Source organism: Rhizoctonia solani, chromosome 12 (assembly GCF_016906535.1).
Source record: "Rhizoctonia solani chromosome 12, complete sequence".
Classification (NCBI taxonomy): Eukaryota; Fungi; Basidiomycota; class Agaricomycetes; order Cantharellales; family Ceratobasidiaceae; genus Rhizoctonia; species Rhizoctonia solani.
In genome coordinates this window covers 1,441,366-1,469,095 of record NC_057381.1, presented here as the reverse complement: position 1 = coordinate 1,469,095, position 27,730 = coordinate 1,441,366, and the positions used below count along the sequence as shown (strand labels likewise).

General features: G+C 46.9%; 11 protein-coding genes across 11 annotated transcripts; 4 read left to right on the top strand and 7 right to left on the bottom strand.

The window, feature by feature from the left end:
* Positions 1–414: 414 nt before the first annotated feature.
* On the top strand, positions 415–1,903 carry RhiXN_11710 (aldo/keto reductase family protein; the record flags this gene model as incomplete). The annotated part of the gene is made up of 9 exons (XM_043331525.1): positions 415–448; positions 503–626; positions 684–810; positions 861–971; positions 1,028–1,324; positions 1,378–1,472; positions 1,523–1,576; positions 1,632–1,762; positions 1,818–1,903. 9 exons carry the CDS (start codon positions 415–417, stop codon positions 1,901–1,903), a joined length of 1,059 nt encoding a protein of 352 aa, XP_043185035.1.
* Positions 1,904–3,861: 1,958 nt separating this feature from the next.
* Positions 3,862–4,321, top strand: RhiXN_11709 (uncharacterized protein; the record flags this gene model as incomplete). Its single annotated transcript, XM_043331524.1, has 5 exons — positions 3,862–3,959; positions 4,012–4,034; positions 4,085–4,137; positions 4,189–4,212; positions 4,268–4,321. 5 exons carry the CDS (start codon positions 3,862–3,864, stop codon positions 4,319–4,321), a joined length of 252 nt encoding a protein of 83 aa, XP_043185034.1.
* A 466-nt stretch (positions 4,322–4,787) lies between these two features.
* RhiXN_11708 (uncharacterized protein) lies at positions 4,788–5,064 on the bottom strand (the record flags this gene model as incomplete). Its single annotated transcript, XM_043331523.1, has 2 exons — positions 4,788–4,838; positions 4,894–5,064. 2 exons carry the CDS (start codon positions 5,062–5,064, stop codon positions 4,788–4,790), a joined length of 222 nt encoding a protein of 73 aa, XP_043185033.1.
* An 899-nt stretch (positions 5,065–5,963) lies between these two features.
* Positions 5,964–9,680, top strand: RhiXN_11707 (uncharacterized protein; the record flags this gene model as incomplete). The annotated part of the gene is made up of 9 exons (XM_043331522.1): positions 5,964–6,465; positions 7,536–7,694; positions 7,749–7,866; positions 7,924–8,009; positions 8,053–8,099; positions 8,161–8,242; positions 8,298–8,472; positions 8,522–8,614; positions 8,669–9,680. The coding sequence occupies 9 exons, from the start codon at positions 5,964–5,966 to the stop codon at positions 9,678–9,680; spliced, it is 2,274 nt and encodes a 757-aa protein (XP_043185032.1).
* Positions 9,681–9,922: 242 nt separating this feature from the next.
* Positions 9,923–13,469, bottom strand: RhiXN_11706 (26S proteasome non-ATPase regulatory subunit 12; the record flags this gene model as incomplete). The annotated part of the gene is made up of 17 exons (XM_043331521.1): positions 9,923–10,058; positions 10,112–10,228; positions 10,331–10,483; positions 10,559–10,568; positions 10,628–10,670; positions 10,723–10,790; positions 10,923–11,032; positions 11,097–11,248; positions 11,302–11,320; positions 11,362–11,540; positions 11,591–11,650; positions 12,112–12,360; positions 12,416–12,657; positions 12,704–13,044; positions 13,113–13,156; positions 13,218–13,231; positions 13,286–13,469. The coding sequence occupies 17 exons, from the start codon at positions 13,467–13,469 to the stop codon at positions 9,923–9,925; spliced, it is 2,121 nt and encodes a 706-aa protein (XP_043185031.1).
* A 1,218-nt stretch (positions 13,470–14,687) lies between these two features.
* Positions 14,688–15,599, bottom strand: RhiXN_11705 (uncharacterized protein; the record flags this gene model as incomplete). Its single annotated transcript, XM_043331520.1, has 1 exon — positions 14,688–15,599. The coding sequence occupies one exon, from the start codon at positions 15,597–15,599 to the stop codon at positions 14,688–14,690; it is 912 nt and encodes a 303-aa protein (XP_043185030.1).
* A 1,433-nt stretch (positions 15,600–17,032) lies between these two features.
* Positions 17,033–18,254, bottom strand: RhiXN_11704 (proteasome activator pa28 beta subunit; the record flags this gene model as incomplete). Its single annotated transcript, XM_043331519.1, has 10 exons — positions 17,033–17,074; positions 17,126–17,239; positions 17,291–17,424; positions 17,484–17,524; positions 17,573–17,610; positions 17,680–17,737; positions 17,788–17,961; positions 18,014–18,018; positions 18,078–18,140; positions 18,201–18,254. 10 exons carry the CDS (start codon positions 18,252–18,254, stop codon positions 17,033–17,035), a joined length of 723 nt encoding a protein of 240 aa, XP_043185029.1.
* A 339-nt stretch (positions 18,255–18,593) lies between these two features.
* RhiXN_11703 (proteasome activator pa28 beta subunit) lies at positions 18,594–19,532 on the bottom strand (the record flags this gene model as incomplete). Its single annotated transcript, XM_043331518.1, has 4 exons — positions 18,594–18,697; positions 18,751–19,106; positions 19,183–19,253; positions 19,389–19,532. The coding sequence occupies 4 exons, from the start codon at positions 19,530–19,532 to the stop codon at positions 18,594–18,596; spliced, it is 675 nt and encodes a 224-aa protein (XP_043185028.1).
* A 560-nt stretch (positions 19,533–20,092) lies between these two features.
* On the top strand, positions 20,093–24,775 carry RhiXN_11702 (uncharacterized protein; the record flags this gene model as incomplete). The annotated part of the gene is made up of 25 exons (XM_043331517.1): positions 20,093–20,754; positions 20,804–20,814; positions 20,863–21,131; positions 21,184–21,380; positions 21,434–21,454; positions 21,506–21,595; positions 21,642–21,713; positions 21,766–21,906; positions 21,960–21,964; positions 22,094–22,276; positions 22,330–22,557; positions 22,610–22,720; positions 22,775–22,817; positions 22,877–22,924; positions 22,975–23,116; positions 23,173–23,305; positions 23,365–23,377; positions 23,426–23,575; positions 23,649–23,690; positions 23,751–23,815; positions 23,883–24,103; positions 24,177–24,431; positions 24,484–24,510; positions 24,564–24,584; positions 24,638–24,775. 25 exons carry the CDS (start codon positions 20,093–20,095, stop codon positions 24,773–24,775), a joined length of 3,288 nt encoding a protein of 1,095 aa, XP_043185027.1.
* A 669-nt stretch (positions 24,776–25,444) lies between these two features.
* RhiXN_11701 (pectate lyase) lies at positions 25,445–26,318 on the bottom strand (the record flags this gene model as incomplete). The annotated part of the gene is made up of 3 exons (XM_043331516.1): positions 25,445–25,916; positions 25,973–26,075; positions 26,129–26,318. 3 exons carry the CDS (start codon positions 26,316–26,318, stop codon positions 25,445–25,447), a joined length of 765 nt encoding a protein of 254 aa, XP_043185026.1.
* A 1,039-nt stretch (positions 26,319–27,357) lies between these two features.
* Positions 27,358–27,672, bottom strand: RhiXN_11700 (short chain dehydrogenase; the record flags this gene model as incomplete). Its single annotated transcript, XM_043331515.1, has 1 exon — positions 27,358–27,672. One exon carries the CDS (start codon positions 27,670–27,672, stop codon positions 27,358–27,360), a length of 315 nt encoding a protein of 104 aa, XP_043185025.1.
* Positions 27,673–27,730: the final 58 nt, after the last annotated feature.

The window sequence follows — 27,730 nt, the reverse complement described above, 5'->3', positions numbered from 1 at the left end:
TTTCCACACAAGAGATTATACGTAACCCTATTGCACTTTCAACGTAATTGTGGGAAGGAATGACTGCTGCAATATCCAATCTACAGGTGAAGAATACTACAGATGACTTCCGGCCGCTCCAATGAAGTCATATACGGGACACAGCAGCCTTCGACGAAATAATTTTCTTGTGGTTGATCATTTGAAAGCATAATCAAATCCTTTATCTGGATAACATCCAGTAAGCCAGACCTAACATAGGAAATATCAAGTGTCTTGCAAGGGTCGCACTCCCCGCGCGGAGCCTCTGCTCCACTTCCACCTCCACCTGCCCTCCACCAAGGATGGGTTGATGCAAACGTATAAGGAGCAAGATGGAAGTAACACAGAATTGTCTCTCAAGACTAGTTTTTTCTCAGCAATACTGTGATCACCATGTCTACGGAAGTTAACAAAAAAATGACCTATGGTAGGCACGATTGTTCTTGTTCTTTATCATTGCTCGTCTAAGTATTTCTATTAGTCCGCTTGGGCAACTCTGGTCTCAAGGTGTCAAGAATTATACTGGGGCTCTTGAGCTATGGGAACAAGCAATGGGGCGAGTGGTTATTGGATGAAGAAGAGGGCATTAAACATATCAAGGCCGCGTGAGTAACAATGGCCCTGATGCGCACCTGTGAACTGATTATCATATCAATATGTAGCTATGATGCCGGAATCCAAACTTTTGACACAGCCAATTTATATTCTAATGGAGATTCGGAGCGTATTCTGGGCAAAGCTATCAAGCAACTCAAATTGCCGCGAGATGAGATTGTTGTCATGACCAAAGTATGTATATTATTTCATGTGGTGCATTCAAACTCACATTCATCTCCAAGCTGTATGGCATCGTCGCTCGTGAACCTGGCGAGCTTCTCAGTCCAGCAGATGATGATTTCTCAGAGGGTGATTCGAAGGGCTATGTGAACCAACACGGCCTCAGCCGCAAGGTATCTTCTAACTATCTGCCAGAGAGGGAGCTAGTATTAATTTCGCTGGATCATAGCATATTTTCGAGTCCGTCAAGCACTCTCTTGAGCGCCTTCAACTTGACTATGTTGACGTACTTCAGTGCCATCGCTTTGACTACCAGACTCCAATCGCTGAGACTATGCAAGCCTTGCACGATGTAGTCAAAGCTGGCTATGCACGATACATTGGAATGTCAAGCTGTCATGCCTATCAATTCCACGCAATGCAAAACTACGCAATCGCCAACAAACTTACGCCCTTTATCTCCATGCAAAACCAGCATAATCTGGTCTATAGGGAAGAGGAGAGGGAAATGATACCGACTCTGAAGGTTTGATATACCTGATAAATTTGTCCCTTCTATGGGCTAATAATCCGGTACAGATGTTTGGGGTTGGAATGGTTCCTTGGTCGCCTCTGTCTCAGGGGATCTTAAGTCGACCATACGGGGCGACTTCACATCGGGGAGATACCAGCAAGTACGTACTGTTACAGCCAACTCTTTGGAGTTATTCATCTTGTGCTTTAGATTTTCGGGGATGTGGGAAAAGACGAAAGAGGATAACAAGGAGGTGATTTTTCGGTGCGTAATCAACATACTAAACTTGCGATTTTTCTTGGTTAAACTTGTCACTTAGGGTCGAGAGGATTGCCAAGGCTCGAGGTATCAGCATGGCGCAAGTTGCTATCGCATGGAGCTTGTCCAAAGACGTAATCAGCGCTCCGATTGTTGGAACCACAAAACTTTCGAATTTGTACGATCTACTCGGTCAGTCCGTAGTGATTATGTTTTTATGGCTGAATCTGAAGGTTGGCGGATATAGGTGCCATTGACGTCAAGCTTACCGAAGAGGAGATTAAACAACTTGAGGAGCCATACGTTGCCCAGGCTATCCAAGGCTATACCTAAAGTGATAAAGTTTCTTCATTATCCTATGGTGGTTGCGAGGTCGCGTATAAAACTATGATCGCGGCCGATGAAAAATCGCAATTCTGTTTATGAACACTGACTGGAAGGGTGTATTGCAATGTCACCATGTGATTGTCTAAATTTACGTATATTTCAGAAATAAACTGTTGTATTTTAAAATTGCACACAATAAAAATCGTCAATCCATTTCCCCTTCTGCTGGAGCCTCATACCATCGCCCTTTAATCACCTGTTCAGTCCCGACAATAGTAGAGCATGTTTGAAGTAGCCGCGTTTCGGTTTGAAGGACCCAAGTGGGTGCCTAATCGTAGACGGAATTGCCCCTTCTCACTATCGATCTCTACCATTGTGCATGCATAACGATAGTCCCGGGTGTGTGTATCGGGTGGGGCGTTATTGTGCGGGCGGACTGGGGGACTATCTGTGGTGGGATGGGAAGGGCCACTTCGTGGAATCAAAAATTTAATTAGTCGAGTGAATATAAGAAATATTGGTCGGCGTATGGGTTATAGAGAAAGAGGCTAAATAATCAACATCAATTACCAAGGAAGTAGCCTATATGCTGATCCAGTGAGCAAAATATTTCACAGACGCCAACAAATCGAGTCTGGTTGATACCTCTAATTTCTCTGGGGTAGGGCGAGTAGGGGTTGTCATTCGGAGCCTACAGAGACGCATGAGCCTAGACTTAGGCGCAGGTCGCAGGCAGGGATTCGAGTAGTTAGTCACGTGACCACATCCTCCAAACTATACCCCATATTTAATCACACGAAGCTATCCCGCAACGTGGAATGCCGCCTAGTCCAATTCCTTACAGGACGCGGCTTTTATGGAGAATACAGGGCTCGTTTCATCCGCACCTTAACTCGCAATGCTCATGCGGCGAAAGTGAACAAACGATACGCCAGGCCCTCTTGTTCTGCCCCGACACGGCGATGCATAGACACATATTGACAAGTGTATCACCCAAGCACACCGGGGAAGAATCTTTCGGAACACTGCCGGGGCTGGAGGCAGTAGCTAAATTTATATCCAGGGCCGGGATTGGAAAGCTTGGAGGTCCGCCGGCAGCCGCTCAATATCTGCAGAGCTTTACGTTCGAATCCATACGCCCTTATGACCCCTTATGACCCCTTATATACGCCCTTACGGCCGCCACCTTCCCGTCCTTATGACCTCCCGTCCCACGCCCTTATGGCACCTGTATCGGGTCGAAAGGCCCTCCCGGGCTCTCTGCCTCTCTTGTCGTGTTCTGCTCCTGTTTTCTCTCCTCTGTCCCTTCCTTTTATTAGCGTATTTTGCCTCGGTTTTGTGAGCGGTATGCCTTGTTCGCTTGTAGCTCATCAAGTATGAATAGAAAAACCTAGTCACGTGATCATTAGTCGCGCTCGCTCGACCAGACTTCCACAGTGCATTCCACTCCTCATCGCGCCTTCATTTTCGTCTTTCACACCGACCGGCTCATTCGCTCGCCTTGATACCATTCCTCGCCAATCGTTACTTCACCTGGGTGGTCTCATACATCTCACCCATCATTAGGTTTGGCCACCCACCCGCGAGTCTACTCGCGTCTCGGTAACCCAGCTTTCATCAGCGCACTTCGTGCCGGTCCCCCACCCCCGCTGGTACCTGGCGATAACCATGTACTCACACACTTATATATTTATGTTTGCTCCCATACCTATGATATTATGACGGATACACGGAGCCACCAGTGCCTAAGTCACTAATATATGCCTTTAATTCTTTGCGCCTGATACGATCGGGATGAAGCCTCCCAGGCCAGACGGTTTGCATGTCTCGCGTTCCCACTTGACTTCGGCCACCATATTAGGAAACGTAATATTTGCTAAGATCTACTAGGCGCCGAGATGACGACAGCATAAAGCAGAATCCCGGCGGCATGATCACCGTCCAGTTGATTCTGAACCACGATCATGATTGCTCGCATTGCTATTCGTACTGCTGCTCGCTCGTCTCGCGTTGCCGCTCCGCGCGCTACCGCAGTTCGTTTCTACAGCGAGGATCAATTCGGGTGCGTACTCTTGCATCCCGTCCGATAGTCACCGGTTTAACAGTTTCTGCAGCCGCAAGGAGAAGGCCCATGAGGGTATGCTCTAAAGACTTCACAGGCTATGGCCTTTAACTGTGCACTTCTAGATCAATATGTTCGCAAGCATCAGGAGGAGCAGATAAAGAAGCTCAAGGAACAGGTATGAACCTGTGTAACCTTTCCAACCAACTATTTACTAACTTGTTGTCAGCTCGCCAAAAATAAGGAAGAGAGCGTAAGCTTAAATTTGTGTTGGCTCTTGATCGTAATGCTAACATCTAGGGGCGCAGGCAAAGCTGGAGAAGGAGATCAACGAGCGTGAATCTAAGAACGGGCGCAAGTAAATAAGTCTGATAAACCCAAAATTCGCTCCTCGATGTATGAGTGTTTTGCATTTGTAATGACAATATGGCTCATATCACTTCTATCGCATACAATCTGTTGTTAAGACTAGCTCGGATCTCACGCAGTGTTCAAATGAAGATTGTCCTGGTGGCTGTGTTTTCCCAATCTGGGTAAGCCAATCGCCAGGCGCTTCTCCGATGACGCTGAACCTTAGCACGCCAGCCCCTATACAGTAGCATCTATGACTGGGCTATATAACAGTCCTCTCTGCTTTCGGTCAATAATTCCACCCTCTGTACTTTGGAGATGAGCCAGTATACTGCAACAGCCATCCTCAGCCTTCCTAACACATTTAACGGCCATATTCTTGCTATCTCACTACTTGCGTCCATCGTCTTGTCGATTGTGACACTCATAGTTGGATTGATCGATCCTGCAGTTGGTTATTACACGCTCTTCATACTTCTATCTATTGTTCCGTTGACGCTCATACACCACATTACTATCATCTGCCTGCTGCACAAACACAGAGAAGAAATTATCAGCAATTCTTTAGTTCCCCAGTACTTACCCGCAAGACGAACGTTGGATTTATGCTGCTATTTGAAGCTACGTGGGCTTCTGGAACAATCCTTGGGTTCACGGGATCTTCTTCGACAGATATGGCTACGAACATGGCTCTCGTCCGGGCATCGTATGCTGTTGGACTAGCAGAATGCATCGTGTTGCTGGTGGTGATCATAGCTTGTATTCAAGCAAGGAGAGAAAGGTCGCAAGTTCCCTTGAAGCTTGACTCGGAATGTAGGTCTTTAGCTCTAATTTCCAACGGAATCGCATAAGCTAACTATTTTCAAGCTGCATAATTCGGAGTAATAACATTAAGCTGTATCTGGGATCCGGAGGAATAGTACTATGTATCATGTACGCACACGGACATTTAAATAAAAACCTCTCACATAAATAATTTTTATTTATGCTGTACAAACGCATGAGAGCCTCATAGATCAGCGTATTCTAGTCTCTTCCTCTACGGGGCTCCCAAAAACCCTGGAGCGTTCTGGAGTGCTCCGGTTTTGGGAACGGGTCCGGATTTCTCAGCAAGCACTTGGGAGCACTCCACGAGAGCTTCCGAGCGTCATACCAAACGCTTCAGAGTGCTCGCCGACCATAGCGAGTCCCGGGGCGCTCCCAAGATTTTCGGGGTCCCGTAGAGTTGGCGACCTAAATTAGAGTTCAAAGATTCGGTGGCTGTACAGGCCGACCGAGGTCGCCCACGCGTTTTCCAGTTACCACCGCCTGCCTAAATCTACCACGTATGACAATGTACCGCCCTACCACATGATATTTATTGCTCAAATTATTCGTCTTTGCTGTGGCAAGAACCGTGGATATAATCAACTTTGCCGTTCTAAAAGCTCTTTTAACTTTTCGATTGAGGCTTCCAAGCTTACCCAATGGCTGTGTCTCTACTGTGTTGAGGGCTTGCCGTAAGTGGGAGCCCAGGAATTGCTTCGTTAAATCAATGGGTGGCATTTGTCGTTTTGGAGCGCCTAGTCAATAGATTTGCATCGCTCTTGGCTATTGCTCCTTGTGATATATACTGACTTCTTTGAGCGTCCAACCATCATTGTACCCTCTCCGATGCCTCAACGCACTGCAGCAGCTGTCCTTGGGCTCCCCGACTCTTTTAACGGCCATGCACTTGCTGTTGCTCTACTAACATCAATGGCGTTGTCTCTTATTACAACCGGGCTGGTCGCACCTGCCGCAGGACTATACCAGCTATTTGTCCTCATTGCGGTCGCCCCAGTGACCTTCATATACCACATTACTATCGTTTGTCTACTGCGCAAACATCGCGACGAGTCCATAAAATCATCTCTCGTTCCTGAATGCCTTACACGCAAGACCAACATCGGAGTTTTGGTGCTTTGCGAGCTTGCATGGATAGCCGGTGTAGCCGTTGGATTTTGGTTCTACGCCAAATATCATACTTCGACAGATATGACCAACTGGACTGAGCTTGCTATGACATCTAACGTGATCGCGGTATTGGAATGCCTTGTGATCCTTGCCGTGATCGTGTTTTGTATTCGGGCAAGGAACGAGAAGTCGCAAACTCCTGGAGAACTGAATTTGACACGTGAGTCTTAGATTAAAGGCTTTCGGGTCGTGGAATATGAGCTCATTCTTTTTGTGCAGCATAACAATATCCATAGTGAATACTTCACGATAATTATTCTCAATAGATGGCCTTTAAGGTTATTTAGAGCATAACTTATTGTTTTGATGATTATGGAATGAAATCAATGAATGCATTCTTTCTGAATCAACTACCTGTGCAATCGGTCGTAAACTTAATTGATACTTTGCCGAGTTTCTCGTAATGGTTCAAACAAATAGCGTTACTCGCAAAGGTGAGCATGCTATTTCAAAATTCTAGCAATATTATGAATTATCATCCTATTTCATTATCTCGTGAGTAAGTTGGGTAGTCAAAGACCAAATCGGAATCATCATGAATTCGATTCGTTAGTCTTACCCCGTAACTGGTAGGCTTCGTCATAATCCGTATGCTTCCTAGCCGGCGGTCCGGAGTCGGCCATATGCCACGATCCAGTCCCATCAAATTCCATAGTGACAGGACTTGGCGGGGTATGTATGACTTCTCGCTGTTGGCTACCACGTTTATTTCATCAATAACAATAGCTATGATTGCATATAGTTGTCCGGATCCTGGTTCTCTTCCATGTTTTACGGAAGACGTCTTTGATGAGTGTGCGATCGTGGCGCATGCAGCTTGGTTTTGGAGCAGAGTGGCGCACGCTGTTGTGGCTTAAAAAAAAGCGTATTAACTTAAGGCAATAGTTGTATCTATTGGGCTACGCATTTTTGCATAAATTAGATCGGGCTCGAATTCCCTGACATTATTTAAGCGAAGTAGTGGAAATCAAATCGCCAGCTGGATATCCTCGCAACCTCAGCTTATTACGGATCGAATTCCATGTTTCGTATGGTAACATAACCCTGCATGAGTGCACATATAAAACCCGGCGTCCAGCAAGATTGAGACTCACAATAACATTTCTGACCTGGTGTTCCTCTTTCCCTTTGTTGTCGAGTTGATCCCGCACATTCCTTCTATAGACCCATCATTGATTGTAAGCTGCGGCCATTGAGTTATTTCTTCGTTGATGCTGACGGTTTTGGTAGGATTATCTTTTTGTTGTGACATAATCGTCAACATGAAAGGCGCCGCTGCTATCACTCTGTTGGCTGCCTTGCCCGCTGCACTTGCTGCTCTCTCTTCTTCCAGCCTGAAAATTAGTGATGATACTCTCGCACTTCCTGCGTCGTTCGATCCAATCCAAGGTTATTATGATTACATTTAAATAATATTCGTTACTAAAACTCATACATTTGTAGCCGCATACTGGACTGGTCTTCCTAACCATCGTCGCACACCTTTGCCGTCTCTCCGGATGGCAAATCCGCCTTCCTCGCCTTCCTCAGCGCTTCCAAAGATGCCGTTTACGTCCAACCGGTAAACCCGACTACTTTTGCCGCCAACGGCGACGCGGTCAAGATTCCCAATGCCAAGGAAGCTGGAGGATTGGTCGCCCATGATGATGGTTTCGCAATCATGGTTACACTTCCAGTTTCAGGTTCAAACGCACCTCCCAATTCGTACCCAGTCACGACTTTGATCCGCTATAAGAATGGCTCTCAGGCTTGGTCCACTCCCTTAATGGCCCAGGAGTTCATGTCAACGATGGTGTAAGTCATTTCCAGAACAAACCTTGCAAGGTTGATACTAATTTAATTCTGGGATATGCAGTTAAGCGCCAGCCCCGACATGAACGGAGACCTCGTATACTCTTCCGAGTCTGGTCTCTATGGCGCCTACTTCGTTGTTACTGGTACGTAGACAAGTTTACCTAGTTTTATTTTCCACGGCTAACTTGAAGAATCTAGCTTATAGCGGCTGGGCGTCTGGCCACTTCGGAGACTCGATCCAGTATGTCAATAACGATGGCAAACTCCAAAGTCTCCCACAAAGCTCGAGCTGGGGATGCTCCCATAACACTGGCATTGCTTTCGAGGCTGCATCAGCTGCACCTTTCGCAAGTGTATGCGCCGAGGATCATGGGTGAGTGTGAACAATCCAGTAGACTCGTTTTTAAAACAGTTTTCATTAGTGCGATTTGGCTGAACACCGATACCCGCTCTATGAACGGGATCAAGATCGCTAACGAGAATGTGACCAACGGTGTCAGCGGTGAGCCCAGTAAGTCTATAATTACCATGGATACATGCGCGCATACTGACCACATTTAAACCTTTAGTGGCGGAATGAGTGGATCGTATAGCAACCTTGCTGCCCTCGATGGTGGTCGCTACATCTTTGCCTGGCAGTCCCGTGGTGCCGTCAACTTGACGCCCGATTCCTGGATGGGTGATGGCTTCACCCAAGCTAGCCCCCGCTGGCTCAACCACAACGTCGCCATCGCCACCATGGATGCGAAGAACAAGCTCGCTGGTAAACAAGCCATCTCGACTGTCGGCGCTGCATCAGGTGATGACCAAGTCAACTGGCTCACCAAGGAATCTGGAATCGATCACCGCAATGTTCGTGTCGCCGCTGCTGGTGGCCAACTTGCCGTTGTCACCTGGGAGCAGCTCACTAGCCCCAAGTGCGAGCCTGTCCCTCTCAGCTGCACTGGAACCTTTTCGGGAACATTCGCTCAACTCGTCGATGCTACCGGAACTGGCTCTACCGTCGGAGCTGCAGTTAATCTCGGAAAGGACGTTACTGTTTCTGGCGATATTGTTACAATCGGATCCAAAGTTTGCTGGCCGTTTGTTAAGCAAACCTGGGATATTTCTCGTCCCAAATCGAGCGGAACCCCGGTTACCAAGATGTCTTTCGCATGCTTGACCACCGACGGTACCGCTGCAAAGGTCGAGGCTGAGACACCCACTTCCGAGGCTCCCGCTTCTACTACTCCTGCTGCCAGCGCCACTGCCACCGAGACCTCCATCGCCGAGACCGGGCCCGCTGCTACTTCGGTTGCTGAGCCGACTTCTGTTGCACCCGAACCTACATCGGCCGAGTCTGAGCCTACCTCTGTGGCTGAGCCTGAGCCCACTTCCGTAGCTGAGCCTCAGCCTACATCCATTGTCGAGCCCGAAGTTACCCCTGCTGTCTCAGAAACTGTGTCTGCACCAGAGGCTTCTGCCACTGAGCCGATTCCTTCTTCTGTCGCAGATGTCTCCAGCACCCGTCGCCATCGCCCAACTAGGTACTGGGGGCGTCCCCATGGGCAGGCCACACCTACTGATTACCACCAGCAGTAAAGGCCAACCGAGCTGTCATCAAGCCCTTGGCTGAGCCAGGGTATCCGTCTCGCGGGTTTTGAGACGTTAGCACAGTATTATTGCATGTATGCTATATCCTCTTCAATCTCATGTTAACGGCTAGCCGTGTTGCACAAACCTCACTACATGATGTGATGATTCAAACTGAAGTTCCACGCTAAGACACTGATGTTACAAAGGTGATTTGGGTTATATAAAAAATCTCATCCAATATGCAACTGTCATGAAGAGGCTCCCAACTTTGCTCGGGCCGCGAGCTCTGCGTTGATACCCATACTAGCTTTTTCAACCAGCCCCATCATTTTGCTCACATCAGCGCTCCATGCATTGAGTACGTCGTCGGCAGTACGAGGTTTCCTATACGTTTGCTCGGTAAATTTTATAACCACTAAAGAGAAACAGGAGCTCACCTGAAGTTCACAATTCCTTTTGGCCTATCAATACGGGCCCACACAGAGCCATCTACCACAAGTTTGCATAGGGTTTCTTCTGTCTGTGCCAAGGGCAAGTCTAGAAGGCCTGTAAGCCTGTCGAGAGTAATACGAGTATAATAGACCGAGACAACGCGAATATTCTTGGGTTGCGCAAGTCAGTTTCGCATCTGAAAGTCAAAAACGGGATTGACGTACGTGCTCATAACCCTCATATGAAGATCTTCCCATCGTTTTTCTCCATCTTTCGCACGGCCAAATACACTGGTTTCACGTAGTTGTGCACCATATAGTCCTTCAATCCCTGGCCACCGCATCAACTCGCGGGTCACAAAACATTTAGCCAAATTACTAGATAGTATGATCACAGCAGATAGGGTCGATTATAGTAAGCTCCAGAACGCGAAGACTAGTCGATAGGCTTACTATTGGAGATCTAGTTTTGCAAGCTCGGGTCGTTGTATAATCGGTGCAGCATGTCACTCTGTTCGTTACTATGTGAAGCAAGGACGACATAATAGACAATATATTCCAAGGTCTACCATAGGTTCTGGTCAGAAATGGAAACTGAGAAACAACGCGTTACTCACACTTCGACCTCGACCTTCTGTTTCTGCTTTGATCGATGGTGTCTCCCAGACCTTGTAATAATGCTTAGCTGCGTCCAAATATGAGGCATTATGAAGCGCATATTTGATCATGAGCTCATAATACTTGAGTTTCAGGTCCTGTTACCAAAGTAAATGACTACATTTAATCGAGCACACTTTGTGATCCATGATAAACATACCTCGTTTTCGGCCTCTTTTAGAATCCCTCATTGACTTCCTGCCTCCAACCCTGACCTTGATCCACTCGGCTTCGCCCTCTTGGCTCTTGCCGGTCTCGCCTTCATATTTGCTACTAATACCAGCAGTCGCATTTGTCGAGCAAAAATTCGGTTTTCTCCCGGCGAGTCATAGACGAATATGTCTCAACTTGAAGCTCGGAGAGAAGATCAGATGCCGTCTGCGCAGATTTCAGAGCTTCAGAAGTATCAGACGCTTGGGCAACCAGTCGCTCGTGGTGGAGTGAGAGAGCCAGGGTGACACGGGCCCGAGATGTCTCGAGGAAGATCTATTGGCATACAGTTAGCACACGATTCAAGTGATAGACCAATAGGTTCTCACCTTCCCTTCCGTTACTGATCTCAAGGCCTCATCAGCTCCAACCATTTGGCTCGATCTGACTCGAGGTCGGGGAGGTAGGTCATGGCTTCTTCAACCATTGCCTGAGTAGCAGCCTTCAATTGGCCATGTTTCTTGGCAAGGAGCGTAATGTTCGAGTTGACGAGATCAAACCTCTGAGCGGCTCTGCATAGCTTAACTATTGCAACAAGCAGGCGAGAAGTCGACGCAGCATCCGCACTCTAGTAGGCTATATGTCAGCGGAAGTCAACAGACAGATCGCCAAACTCACATTCCGAGCCTGTTTCTCGAGCACAAGTAGCTTGTCAATAGCCGCCTGTAGTTGACCTGACTGTTGGGACCACCGGTTTTAGATAACTTGTAAGAGGCCGATAATATGAATATTACCTGCGCAAGGATTCCGCCTCTGGGATTAACGCATCGACCTCAGAAGTGTAGTCTACGGGCCGTATACTGCATCAGACTCATATGAGTTACTTGTTTTGTCCGTACCTTTCTCCTGCTTTTTGTTTTCAGAAGACATCGCGTTAAGTAGAGAAAGGCGTACGCGTCAGGTAAGCGCTTGCGCGTCGATGCTCCAATCAGTGGCTGTGCCAGCTTGCGGATGTGCATAAATACACCAAAATACATTGTATCATTCAAACAAGCACCGTGCACATAAACATACTCGTCACAAAGCCATATAGATTAGTATGAGACAAGTAAAAGGTTTTCTGATTGGCCCAGACCTCTCAGCCTTTTGAATTCCCGGCGCGATACAAGGCGATGTCTCCAGTCCGTGTCAAAAGTCACCCAGTCGAAGTCATCGTTATTCAGGAATCGTGGAGACTCTATTAGAGTTACTTCGCGACCCGAGTCTCGATGAATAATAATTACTCTCCCATCGCCTTCATGAATGGCTTGAATTGCGGGGACCTGTTTGGCCAATGCGAGCACAGCCTCTTCGTGATCGCATTCAAGCGCTGCAGCAAAATCTTTGACTATATGCCCTCCGATGATTTCTAAGTTTGGGTAATTTTTTAGTGCATCAGGGATATCAATCTGACTTGCATGTCAGCTGACTAGGAAGAGATAATAATAATAATCTACAGCTTACCTGTGGGCTAAAATCCTCAGCATTTGGTGTGGTGGTATCGGCGACAAACGGACGAAGAAACTCCAAAAATCTAACTTGTGGGGCAACTCGAGCTATCCTTGCATAAACTTCACGGTCGAGCTGTGGGACCTCGAGCCTAAGCCGATTGACCTGATTCTTTGGGGCATTGGCGAGGGCACCCATGATTCGATCAATGTAAGGAATCTTTGCATTGTCTTGGTCGAAACCTTCTTCTGAATTGCCTACTACTCTTCACCGATGAGCACGCGGCTTTGCTCTCGAGCACACCGGCAATGAGTCGCGGCGAACCGATCAGTCTTTCAAGGACAGGGAGCGAATTGGGATATGGGGACAATGACAATTGTTGTGCTGTCTCGCTCTGGGAATCTTCGAGACATGTCTCCTGAAGGATAAGCGTTTCTAGCCCAGGATGATCAACGAGGAACTTGGTAAGCAACTCTACTTGCTCTGCGGATTGCCATAGTTCCCCCTTCCAGAATCGAAGCACCAAGTGGCTCAGATTTGGCCAGACAAACACAGGCCTGTTCTCCAAGGATGTATCGCAGATAAGATCGACAAGCGACCACTGTCCGCTCATTGACTCGGCGAACTTGCAATCGAACAGGATACTACGGAGATCTGGGTTACGGTGCATCATCTGGGCGATCGCATAAAAAGTTCCAAAGTTGGCTCGTACTCGCTAGTGACGGCAAGAGTCTCGAGACCCTCGAACATGAATGCCTAACAATTGAGTGAGTCAAATTTTTTTGCATCATTTCATGCTGGGCCAAAATATGCTAACGTGTTCTCGGTATGCTATATCAGCGAGACTAATGTGTCAATATTCTTAACCTCAGACGGATGACTTACCTAGACTTTCACTACTGACAAACATGTCGATTCCATACGCCAAGTGTCGGATTACTTTGGTCTGTTGCAGGTAGCGTGCCAAATGATAGTCTCCCGCGAAGCGACCATACCACTCGAACCCTTCGAGTAGGACGAAATGAGAGAAAGCTGCGTGAACCTTTTGGCGTATTGTATCGGGTTCCATCTGAATATCAGGCGGAATCGCGTCTTCTTCATCACCTTCGTCAGGTCCTCGCGGCTGTTCACCTAGATCCTCGAGTCCGAGGTGGCTGTCAGCGTCACCATTGGTTATACCCGATACAATAAGTGTTTTTTGTATAGTTCGCCACTGATGACTTCGGTCCGTTCCCGCAGCTATGATATTCAACTATCTGGTCGCACAATTCGACAAGTTTGCCAAGAGAGCTTATAGATACTGTTGACAGGAGAGTGGGGGCCACCACGGAATGCCATTGATGACTGACAAGAGACAGAGGCTTCAAATCGAAGGTGGACTCTTTACCTACTACCTTTGATATTTTCGAAAGTATCTCCTCAGGTAGCCTCTTCGGCATTGTCGAAAGTAGGCTTTCTAATATGCAAAATGAAATATCGATGGGTATGGAGTGAATGATAGAAAAGAGGGTGAGGTAAGATTGGTGGGACTATATACCAACCTTGGGGAAGCGACGTCATGGCTGGGTTTATAATAAGATCCTCACAAAGTTTCGATCAAACCGCAATGTGATCGGAGCCGAACTAACGATATGTCCGCTTTGGTACCTTGCCGATTGCAAGTACTTCGAGCTTTACACTCCTACCCAAGTAACTCCTTCGTTATATCATACGCATGAATATCAGCTTGAAACTACCGCAAGATCGCTCGATGGGAGTTGCCGAATTTCATGGATAATCAAAGAGCTTGCATGTATGCGCTTAGTTATGGGAGATCAGATTGAATAGACATATTGGCAAGGCACAATGGTGGACGGATAAACATCCTTTCACATGTACAATGCCATGTACAAAGCGAGGTAGTATAATCAGGTACATAAGACTATACAAGACATATTCAGGAACTGTTTAAATACGAGCAGATGTTACGATGCTGTCAGCATCGTGATCGTAAGTACCAAGGGACATAACATTTGAATGAGTGCTCGCACTGGTACTACTCGATCCCTTGATAGTATTCAGCTATCCGGGCATATAGGCCTTGAAGATCTCGGTCAATCTGGCCAAGTACTTCCAATGACACTGTGTTGGCACCGCGACCTTGAAAGCTTCTGAGCCAGGTCCAGTCTGCGATTCGGAAGAGACAGCAAGGTTTTTATTGGCATTAATGTATCCTTATTGCTCATACGGTGTAATAAGTATCGTCAACGTCTCTTGCCAACAGGTGAACGCGTTGGTGTAGCACTGTTCAATGCAGGATTTGTTCGTTGTGGCGCCCGAAAAATCGTAGCAAAGCTTTTTGCGAGATCGGCTTTGTAAAAAGCGGGACGGAAACGAATGTTTGAGCGAGTCGGGCCATACGATCCATACGGGTGAATATGTCTTGCTTCCAAGTTTGGTTGCCTTGACAAAGTAATATTATAAAGAGGAATCCAAACATGGATGGGTCTTTTTCCTGCAAGCACGCTACTCTGAAGAGGCCAACAATAGTATCAATATGGTGGGTTTCCGGGTAAAGGCAATGATGCTGAAGTACGTTTCGAACGTCGTAATGTAGAGAGGTATCCGATACCGACTCGGCATACAAGAGAGCATCCATCAGTTGAAACGTAGGGTTTTCCTTTTCTTCAGGAGGAAGAAGAATTCTGCTTTCTGAGTCACCGTCTCTCATTTCTTCGTCCGAATCATTTTCCTCGTCAGAGTCCTCCAAGCCGCCAGAGCGAGGTGATTCCGGCGAATTGGTTCGGTCTTGTGTAGCATCCCCCTTGTTCGTATCGTCGGTTCCGCCAACATCGTTCGCATTGTTAGTGTTATTTGGTTGAATAGAGTTGTTCGCATTATTAAGTGTAGGAGCCGGGTTAGACATAGTAGCATCAGTCGGACCACCGGTGTGATCAGTGTTGTTTGCGCCTCCTGTTACTTCTGGTTCCCCACGACTCGGATCTTGAGTCCCATCCGTAAGATTGTTGCTCTTCGCCCCGTTCCCAATCACGTTGGTGTCATTGTCCCCACCAGCCACTTCGTCACCTTGCTTTTCGCCCTCGTCTTCGTCGGATGCGTTGGCTTTAGACGCCTCGTCAGCACCTTCTGAAATCGCCTTTGCCGATATCCTGACAAGCTGCCCAAGCTTGGGCCTTGCCCACTCTTCGACCCTGCCCATGACGAACCGGTTCGATAGGGTGACCACGTTCAGATAGAAAACGAACTGCTGCCGCGTTTGCGTTGATCTTTGTATTATCTCCGAGCGGTTTGCCTTGTTCGCATGTAGCTCCTGTTAGTCTAATAGAAGTGTATTCAAAAAAAAAAAAAAAAAAAAAGTAAGTCACGTGATGTGGCCAATTGTAACCAATCGGAAGGAAGAACTTAATGCAACCATATATGGCGCTCCACAACTGTACTCAAAATGAAATAAAATCGTAGTAAATGTATCATAGCCATATGGTGTATGAGCAACCGTTGGGCGCCCATGACGTGTATGGCTTGAGCAGCAAAGAACCATAGAAACGCGCATATACACAATGCGCATTGTTTTGTAATGTCGGCCGAAAAAACAGGGGGAAAAAAGTACTTAAGGTGGCCATGGATAGCGGACTCAGGCCACAGTACCACTTGTAAATTCAAACAACTGTCCTATATATTTTACTATGCATCCTCCGTGCTCTTATGTGTTCGCCGCCTTGCATGCCCAGTGCATAATTGTCAACCTTACTCACAGCAGTCAACGGAGTTGCTTCCTACTCCATCAATTGCTAGTCAAAAAAACCTTTCATCCACTGAACTAGCCTCTTGAGTATGTTAAATTGTACATACTATCATACCTAGCCATCAGCTAATTTACTTGTATTAGATTCGTATGCACCACTCTGAAATCACTTCAACTTTGTTTCCGTATCATTGGAGCGTGCTTTTTCATCAAGCAAGCTCACTTGCACACGTGAGCGCAGCGTATACTGCCCGAGAACCTTGAGCGGCTCCAGGTTCTTAAACATGCTCTCCAGCGCCACCAAGCTTGCTCTGGGCGCGCTGAACAGCCTCTCAATTTCATGGAGCACATTGTTAATCCAGACAGCGAGAATGGTCACTCAGACACGTCCGACGTTGAGTCAACGGACGGATATGAATCAAACTAGTACCAGTACTGTGTCTTATGTAGAATCCAATTAATTATACATGCCAAACCTTTGTCATATCATGCCTATACTGCAATTTCCACCAGGCATCCCAGTTATGGCTTACTAACAACTCGCTTTGCCTCGTGTGGGCAAAGCGAGTTCGTGATGATTCTGATTAGAAATCAGGAATCGCATCATCTCAGCTCGCATCGTTACACCGCTAGACATGTTGCAAGTGTTGAAAGAGGCCAAAGAGATGATCTACACATCACGTGTCCAGATACCCTCACTCAGCGCCTACCTTCGAACGGGACGAATTCAGGGGATAAGCATGGTTACCTTGGTTGAATCAGTCACAGGTAGCCCTAGCGCCAAGAGCTGTGGAAATGTGGGACCGCAATATATATAGGGATCGATGGGCCAGATGGTCGCATCCAAATTACATTATAACGATATGTAAATAGTACGTATAGGATCCATATCAGTACATAGCAGCACCATTGTTGCCCTTCGGCGCGCGGATCTGACTCGGATGTTAGACACCATACGTGCCAAGAGTACGAAGAACGCAAACCTTTTGAAAATTCTTGTGAATAACGTCAGTCAAGACAGCGTAGATGTTTCTTAAGTCTATCAAATTTCTAAGGGCCATGTAGAATTGTTTCTCATCGTGCTCTTGGAGAGCGATCTGGAGCTCGAAATCAATAAAGCTTTCAAGCGGGCGAGGGTGTAGGCTCACGGCATAGTCTTCGACATGAGGGTATTTCAGAATCTTGGAGCATATTTTCGCCCGGTTGATATGATGCGACTTGGAAACCGCGTCTCGCAGGTTATATCCTGAGTCTTGAGCACGATGGAGCTCGTTGAGGACCTCTGATCATGCATTGTGTCAATGCTATTGGGCGGGCTATTGTTCAAAGAAATTAGCATACCCTCTTGGATTTGTACGCCAAAGTTGTCGCCGTCCTCGATTCTGTAGATTCTCAGCATTAGCTTTTACTGAATGGAAAAAGTAACTTACTTTGGCATCGTAAGGTTCACCCAAAGTTTAACTTTATCCTATATGCATGACAAGGCACAGGTTCTCAACATGAAAATACATGTACAAGAGGCCCACTTCAAACTTACACAGAGATTGACCAGTTCCATGTACTCATTCTTCAAGTCATCGTGTAGGGCCCGCAGCCTGTGGTTGGCAACAACGCGGCCCACGAATCGAGGACCGCCTTCCCTAACTCGACAACACTACCCATGGTTACAGAGTCGCCATTCTCATGCCGACGTTTCTTCGTCGGCGGCTCGGGTTCGGTTGGCGGCGAATAGACAGTGGTATCGGTGGTGCCATCGGTGCTGGCAACATGTAGAGGCGAGTCATTACTGGAACATTGCTCTATTTTTTGATTGAGGGTCCTGGGTGACAAAAACTAAATGAGTTTCTTGAGACCGGTGGAGTGGTACCCACAAGATCTATGCAACACATGTTAGCCTACTGTATATAATTCGGAATAAAAGACAAAACGTCAGACCTTTTGTGGAAACACCTTGAATACAATTTCCTCGGCTCGCTTCGTAACATTGTCGTTAAATGCCTGAAACAGCCATGGGTATGTCAGCTAGCGGGATCGGCCACCCGACATGAGGCTGTGGACCTTGAGTTGCTCAGCTACAGCGGTGTCGACAGTAGTCGACGAATGGCGAGGCATAGTATAATGTGCGCTGGCTGAGGATCGTGAGGTACGTGACAGGGGCTCCGAGGAAAGCGGAGCAAAGGGTCGTTGTGGAGTAGAGCAACCTCTTGACCGGGGTTGGCGCCCGCGGCAGAACCTAGTATCACGTGACGCTCAGACATCTACTCATGGTAAACATGGTCGGAGGCCTGATTGGACAAAAGGGAGAAGCGTGTGATAGTGATTCATTTGCAGCATCTTCAACAGCCCGATATTGAGTTATATCAACTTGTTGTTGTGGTACTAATAGGAGTACAGGATACCGCTACAAAGACAATATCCACTATAAACACTCTCACAACTGAGGCTACCTATTTAAAGATACAAATCACATCCAAGCGCTCCGACGATTTTGAATGGGACTGTTGTATGAATTCCTTCTACTGGAACCGTTATGCCTTCCGCGAGTTCGACCGTCCCTATAAGTACCCAGAACAAGTTTGCATCAGCCTCCAAAAAAGCAATATTAAACATGACTTGCCAGAAAGTCGCTGGACCGGGTTCGTAAAGTTATAAAAGTGCTGGGCACAAGTAACAAACTCTGCAAACCAAGGCAACCCAGCAGCCTCTCTGAAAGATGATAGAGGAATTGAGCCCGTTGCAGGCTGAATCTTAGCCTTGAGCACGCCCTCGACTTCATAATCATACGACAGACTGTCCGACGAATTCGCAGGAATGAACTTGTTGAGCGTTGTGTTAAGGCCAAAAGCGATCCATGAGCCGGCAACATTAATCGCGTTGTCGACCATGATTCGTCGTTTGAAAAGGAAGGGCTTGCTCGGTGAACTTCCTATCCTAGCAACATACGGAATCTGAATCTTGGCTTCCCTGCATATTCAGAACGTTGCATGACAGGATATCAGCAACCTGTAGCGATGGTTCCACATTGCACTTATCTACGCACTCGAACGATATAAAGTTCAACAGCGGGGGCCCGCGTTTGCCTCTCGACCGAGCTCGAACACGATCGGGTGGCTATCAGCTCCCAGGCCAGGATATATGCTTGCATTCGGTCGAATAAGAGATCTCTATACTTCTCCGGGAGCAGCTTAAAGTTGAAAGGACTAAGCCGTTGTCGAACTAGCGAGTGACAGGAGAATGATAGCTTACGCTTTGAACAAACGATATCGGGGCTGCTCCCATGAGAAATGACACATTGTACGTGCCAATGATGGCAGCCGGTAGATCCACGATAGCACCCAGGGTACCAGGTACTGTTGCAAGGGCAATGCATAGTAGACGGACTGAAACCATGGCTGTTAGGATCGCAAAAAAACGAGGGAGAGATATTATTCCAGTAACTTCACGCATTTATGAGAAAAGAGCAAGGAATGCATTGGAACCTTGACGCATGCTATGGGCCAAGAATCACGTCCGGTATGCTCAAGGAAGAATCAAAGCAAGGGGAACCAGTAAGGAAGCTAGGACTGATGCTTCTGGCGTATGGTACTTAGTATACCGATCAGAGTACAATGTCTCTTGATCACAGTGCATAAAGATATCAAGAATACCTCCGAGGATTAAGCTACCGAGAGGAAGGGCTTCCAGGGATGTTAAAACCATTGGGTGTTGGTTTGGGGCGGTGGCAAGGTGGGGGTGATGTGAGTAGATACAACCACAAAGTGATCGCCTTGCCTTCTTCCGGTTTCCCATGTGCCAGCTCCACGTGACTTTTATCGGCGACCGCGTCGTAGCCGCACAGCCACCATCCCGATCGTGACTTTTGCTTGACCATCCCGGATTGGGACGCGTGCATCGACAATCTCTGCCCGAAACTTCTTGGATACTCTGCGAGCCGCAAATACGCTGGTAATATGGATTCAAAAGTAACTTTAGAGCGGCTAGAAAAAGATCTAGCAGAGCATCGGCTCGAGGATAATACCACACTTGGGCACTCGACAAACGACTTATTTTTTGATATCCAGGACGAGGAACTAGTGGAAAATGAGCGGCAAAAACAAGGGAACACATCCGAAGATCCTCTGTTTCGCCCATCGAGCTCCCAAGACATACCGGCTTCTGATCGTCATAATTCTCCAGATGGGGACGTCGATTGGGTGCCTACGGATGAAGAGAGAGGCTCAACGCCACGTGCACCTTCGACAACCCACACAAAATCTGCGCCTTCGTCTGTTATAACTATATCTGACTCTGAGGACGAAACTGCGCCACCCCCAAAGAAACAAAAACCAGCAACGTCTCTGCCTGCTATTTCTAGCAGAGCCAATAGCGCTTCTGCATCCAGTTTGTCACTGCGATCCCAATCTACCAAACCTCCTGATTATGCCGCTCTGTTCGTCGGAGACCTTACGGTTGAGGCATGGTCAACGGTCAAGGGAAAAGGTCATCTCCGCCCCGGCGAGTTACTTCGGCTCGAGCGAGATGACCTTCCCGGGAAAACATCGAACAAGTCGAAAGCCAATAATATCGCATCCATCACCGCTGCGGCAAAGAAGAAGCTAGGGAGGACGCAATAGTGAGAGTGGTCAACTCTCGTGGATCGGGTACGAACTCTCTTGGTTTAGTGATTCAATTTGTGACTAATTCTATGATACAGAGGTGGGTAGGATCATAACTGCTTCAGCTCGTTGGATCGCCAAACTGCTGGACAAGGACCTAGTGCATCTGTCTGGGTTACCTCTGGACCCTCCTTCCGAGTTCAAACACACTGGAGATAATTTCAAGATATTGCTGAAAGCGTACCTCAAAGCCTCGGCTTTCCGCCCATTACCTATGGGTTCCAAACCTATAATGAACAAGACGCTCGAAAAACATCTCAACGCGAACAAGAAAGCGTCCTTATTCTTCGAAGGAGCAGAGACTGCCGAAGAGCAGGCTTTACGCGAGCGCAAGGTTGGCTTGGTGACTCTGTTTAATGAGGTTGGTCTGCGACCGAAGCGATCAGGTTTCAGTGATTTCGCGGGGAGAGAAGGGAAGAAATCATCGAGAACGTCTGGTCGCGCAAAATCAGCTGATGCGGGTGATTCGCGGCCTTCAAACAAGGGAGATGGTGGAAAAAAAATTGAAAACGACTGAAACGATTGGCGAAGGAGAAGAGGCTGAAGAGGCTGAGTTGGAAGGCGAGGAACTGAACACTAATCAGTAAGTGTTATAAACCATGATTATCCTTGTATATTAACAAGAGACTTCACCAGGCTTGGAGATATCTATCAAAAGTGAGGATTTGATATGATCCAGCTTTCGCACTGAGCTCATCGTATTGTTAGAGCCCAGCGTGGCGACAAACAGCTCGCATTCATGGACCCTGCGGATAGCTTCGCTTTGACTTTGCGACCGTACCAGCAACAAGCACTTTGGTAAGTATTTTTGACCTCAAGGGATTTCTGTAACTGAACCTCCCAGCTGGATGTATAATCTGGAGCGAGGCGAGGCCTCTGCTAGGGACTCTACATCACTACACCCACTCTGGGAGGAGTAAGATCGGTTACTATTTGATGAATAGCACTTTAATAATCCCTTTATCTAGATACATGTTCCCTTTCGAAGAAGACGACGGCGTTATCGACTTATGTGCAGATGAACGTTCGTTTTATTTCAATCCTTATTCTGGGGAATTAAGCCTTGATTTCGTGAGGACGGAAAATCATAAAAAGGGTGGAATCTTAGCGTAAGCTGTCTTTCTTCTTTCCATATGATGATGTATAGACGCATATCCTCCAGTGATGGTACGTATGCAGTTTCAACTTGGCCTTACTTGGACATTGAACTAAGGGCCGGGTGAACGTACACGTTCGTAGACAGTAAGTGGAGTCAGTTTTTGTGTTCGACGTTTACTCAACACCCCTCGTGTCAAGTGGGAATGGGCAAATCGATTATGATGTCATCATTAATACATACCAGCCGCGGCACCCCTCCCACTTGCTCTGCTACTGCCGACACTGTACCGGCGCACACCATCATTTCTGCATTTGGAAAGCGCAAGCGGCCAGATAAAAATAATAGCCAACCTACAGAGCCTCATGCCACTCTTCTTATCGGTGAGCTCGCTTGCTAATGCTTGCACGATAAATGTGTTGAACCAAAGTTCTAGCTCCAATCAGTCTTCTGTCACAGTGGCAATCCGAGCTTGAGAGGAGTAGTCATCCCGATACGTTGCGCACGCTCGTATGGCACGGACTCAATCGTGCCAATTTGTTCGAAGTACTCGGCCCACAGCCAAAGGGGGAGAGACCTGTCGATGTGGTTATTACGTCATATGGGACCTTGTCTTCAGAATACGCTAATGTTGAAAAGGGCAAATCTTCTCAGATATATGATAGTAAGTTGCGAATATTATCCTGCTTTCTATTTCTTGACGCACATCGAACAAGTTCAATGGATGAGAGTAGTTCTTGATGAAGCTCATTATTGTAAATCGCGACACACGAAGAACGCCAAGGCCTGTTATAAGCTCAACTCGGTATATCGGTGGGCCCTCACTGGTGCGTGAGGATCTTTTTCTTGGCAAGATACATCACCCAAATATCTTTCTATAGGTACCCCAATCGTCAACAGACTTGAAGATCTGTATTCACTATTGTGGGTCTTGTCCATTTATATGCGCATATAGCTTCTCACGGTGCTTCGATGACCTCTAGGTGTTTCCTCAAATACGAACCGTGGTCAAGTTTTGCGTATTTCAAAAGGTAGAAATACATTCATATGTATGCGCTTCAGTCGACTCACCTTTGCGCAGCTTTGTCACAACCCCATTCTTGAATAGGGATCCCAGAGCCATTGAGATTATTCAAGTCATATTAGAGAACGTTTTGTTGCGCAGAGAGAAGAACATGAAAGATGTAGATGGGAATCATATTGTTGAACTCCCGCCCAAAGTGGTGAGTTACGTTGGTTTATCTCGACACTATTCAACGATAACTAAGTTTGGATACAGATGAGCATAGAGGAGCTTACGTTTTCCCCCGCCGAGCGAAGAACCTACGAAGAAATTTACATCGACGCCAAGAAGGACTTTGGAGACATGGATCAGTCTGGCACCATAACCAAAGGATTCGCTCATATGTTCGGTAAGTGCAGGCTTGAACCGGGGAAATACGTTGGCGTAACCGTAGCCTGCCTTTTTCAGCTCAAATTATGAGGTTTGGGCATGTTCTACTACTTTAGATATTATATTGATGATTTTCAAGACTTCGGCAAGCAGTCCTTCACCCAGATCTGATCAAAGCGCCGAAAGAGGATCCAGACGAAGTGGATCTACTGGAGAGTGATGATAGTATTGAGAACGAACCACATCCACACCTCGGCCTTCGGTCAGCCTCAATGAGCCCGATCATGGGGTGGGTGGTGTGGCTCTGCCCGGTGCTACAATACTAAGACAGTTCCATAGGAATGCTCAATTTGTTTTGAAAGCATTAAATCACCGGTAACCATCAAGGAATGTGGGCATGTCGGGTGGGTGTTCTGTAAATATAAAAAACAGTTATTATTAAAATATAAACTTTCTTCTCTCAGATGTCAACGATGCTTCATCAATTTCCTAGATATGCCAGGAAAAAGGAAGCAGTATGATTTGTCCAGTGTGTCGCACACCGATTGATGGGGTCAGTGTGTCATCCCGATATAGACTTCGCATAAACCAACCAGCTCCCCTTTCGCAGAAACCCTCTTTCATTGTTGTTGATAGCCATCCAGTAAAAGAGGAATTCGTGGAAAAAGAAACTGACCATGATCAAGCACTTAGCTCTCAAAAGAATACGATGAACAAAGAAGGATTTAGATCGTCTACTAAGGTTGATGCACTGCTCCGCAATTTGAACGAGTTACGTGAACAGGATTCGTCGTTCCGTGCTATTGTCTTCAGTCAGGTGGGTACTACCGTGACGCTCAATATGTCTGTAGTTGTACTTACAACAACCTAACTGCGTTTATTTGAATTAGTTTACAAGTTTCCTGGATATCATTCAAAAAGCACTGGTGCATCACGGATTCGAGAACATGCGACTCGACGGTTCTATGTCCCAGCAGCAGCGCAGCCAAGCATTGCGCTCTTTTACACAACCAAGCGAAGGGCCCAAGATTTTTTGCATTTCGTTGAGAGCCGGAGGAGTCGGTTTGAATCTAACGCAAGCTCAGTATGTATTCATGATGGACTTTTGGTGGAACCGGGCTGCAGAAAATCAGGCAATAGATCGGGTAAGCGGCCTGTTTTCAACTTATAATTGGTACTCTGACACCTTGTGGTAAGATTCACCGAATTGGGCAGACACGTACGGTAGGCGCATATCACAAATAGTATGATTCTCGGCCTGATTTCTTCTTAAATAGGTCTATGTCAAGCATTTTGTAGTAAGTCTGGTGCGTAGCCATGGCATAAATTTGAGTGCTAATATATAGGGCAGATACAAAATACCATCGAAAAACGCGTTCTCCAAATTCAGAAACGAAAAACAGCCATTGTAAAAGGTGCATTTGGGCAGGCTGGAGACAAGGGCACAAAGGAATCCGTTCAAAATATGAAGCTCATGTTTGGAGACTAACTTTTGGTATGTATATGCGATTTTGTTTGACGCTAGTACTGAAACCACTCGGATAGTATATGAGATGGGTTCAACACCATAATTGGTAATCAGGTTCAAGGAGCACGTGCATACTGCAATCAATGATCCTAGCCATCTAAATCTGTTTTATTGGATTGCTCTTTTAATGTGTTAGACAGTGTACCAGCCTATAGAACTTTACACTAATTTTTTATGATTGTTATTTGTTGGTCGTATGTCTACTTTGGCCTGGCGTAGAACACATAGTCTCGAGAGCTGCGAAAGTTGCCGGGGGACTGTTTTACAACACACTAACTTACTGGTGGATCTTTTTGAACGACACCTATCGTTCAATCAAAACCATTAAGAAAAAAGCACTGACGGTAGTACCGGTTGCAACTCTGGCGCTTTCGCATAAAAACTCTCGAAAATGGGGTCCGTGTAAGAGTGGGATCACACCAAGGAAATGCGTAGAATATATTATAATTGTGGCTCTTTGTGAATCATAGCATACAAACCACTCAAATAGAGAAAAGTAAATGAGACAGCAGGTGAGCAGGCTAATCGTAAGTAAACCTAAGCCTCTATCTAAAGGTCGATAAGCCTGCCTCAGAACTTGCAGCTGATTATTGAGCGATAGTTAGTGAACTGGTGAGATGCAATAGGACGTTAGGCGTACTTTGCGTTGGACTTGTTCGAGGTCAGCTTAGGTGGCTCCTTTCCGCTGTCGTTGCCTTGGAAAGTATCACACATCGACTTCACGCTGGTCGCCTTCACGTTCTTGATGGTCGCGACATCGCCGTAATTGGAGTTAATTCCGGCGATGAGCTTACCGTTGCTTGCGATCACATCGGTAATGGTCACAGTGCGCTTGTACTGGGTCTTGCAGTTGCCGCAGGCGCGGTACAGCTTGCCGAAGTCCTGGACGCAGTACGACGAGATGTTAACGGTTCCTCCACCGTTGTGCTGCACAACCTTGTCGCTCGCTCCCTTGGCACCACCGCCTACAATGTTGGTAGTACCGGAGGTCTGACGAATTGTGATAGCGTCCTCGCATACATCCTCGAACCAGACGTTATAGATGTTGCAAGAGCCCTTGCAGTGGACACCCTCTGCTTGGTTAGCACCGATGACCACGTTCCTGAGTAAATGTCAATTTAGGAATCTTGACAAGCAACAGGGTAGAGAGGCACATACTTGAGAGTTGCACCGTTCTCGAGGAGGAAAACAGCGTCCTTGTCTCCGCCCTCCTTCTGCCCGGAGCAAGCATTCTTGCCACGGTCATAGCGGACATTGCCACCTACATGATCAGTCAGATATGCTCAATTGCGTACATATGGTCGACCTGCTTACCGTCAAAAGTACCCTTGACCGACATCGGAGCGCTCAAGCTCGTGGTCTTAGAAGGGCTGGGGAAAGTGCAGCTTGCTGCACGCTTGACATAGATACCACTAGCGTCAACGCTAGGCGAGGGAACAGCAATCGCGCTCTGAGCAAAGAAAGCAGAGACAGCAATGATAGTAGGGAGGCTGAAATAAACCATCTTGGCAATGATATGAAAGAGTGTGAAGATGAGAGAATGTGGTAGAAGGAAACGAGGCTCGAAAATTGAGAGAGTGCTAGTTGTTGGTTGGAGTAAGATTCATTGAGCCTCTTTTATATCTACGAGACAGGAGTGTTCTGCATGAGTTCCCTAGATGTTGATGTGAATCATTGGAATTGCGTTGAGACTGAATCCCAGTGGCGAGTAGTGCTTAATCTTCTGTGACCATGCCAAGCCCAACCATATCCGATCCATCCATTCGCGTCGATTAAGCATGGTTACCAAGAATAAGTGGTATTTGACTCGTCGCATGGAATGTCTGCCCCTGCTGACTATAGTTATCGCGTGGAGTCACGGCTAATTCAAACCACGTGGGCATGACAATAAATCTATAGCTACCGGGGAGTGACAAACTTGCCCATGGTCGGGCAACTTTACAACCCAATTTGACTTGCCCGATGTGCGCCAAGACCATACGCTAAATACAGGATAGAACTATGCTCGTGCCTTATTTCTGCAATGTTCCTGTCCTCCTCCACAAGTACCACATGACCAACCGCTTGGGAACTCATCTCAATATTCCGAATAACATCGTATGCGCTCCGATAGAAAAAGTTCTTGTCGAGCCTCCAGTCCTTGACGCTGCTTATGCAGCGCCTTTTCCAAATGTTGGCTGCATTTCTCTGATTGATCTCTATGGTTTGCCTTTTACATATTCGGCCGCGGGCATTGATGGTTCTGTTTGGGACATTTGAAGTTGACCTACAATGTTTGGTAGATACGCTTGAAATAAGGAAGTCAGAGGAAGGGTAAATGAGCAATATTCAATCTATGCGCCTCGTGTATCAGCAGCTAGCAAGACCGACAGAAAATGAAGGCCATACCTAACTTCTCCCCATAACAACAAGTATCACACAAATGTCTGGAAATAATGCTCTTGCTTCCATTTGCAACGTTGCTACATATGCACCGACCCAAGGTGTTGGCTGCTCTCGAATTAGTGGTTCAAACTAAAATAGCGCAAGCATAGAAATATAATTTATAGTTGGGCAGCGACTGAACCAATAGCAATAAATGTTCCTCTCTTCTTTGAAGCCATATGCATACGCAGGAAGAAAGTTCGGGCCAATCGGAGTACGCCAAGAACGCTGGTATCCCATAAATGGCATTCTTTAGCATCTTGTCTGCATCGGGCAACAATTATCGTACCATGACAGAGGATACAAGCATTCCCAACGATGGTATCTATCCTCACAACTTCCTCAGCTGCCTGTTCCACACCCTTTTGGACGGGAGAATCGGATAGGAGATCCACGATAAGTGTACTAATGGATGGTCGTGTAAAGGAGGACATGGTTTCAAGACATCGAGCGGATGCGTATGCTATGCATCACTTGGCGGTGAATGCTTCC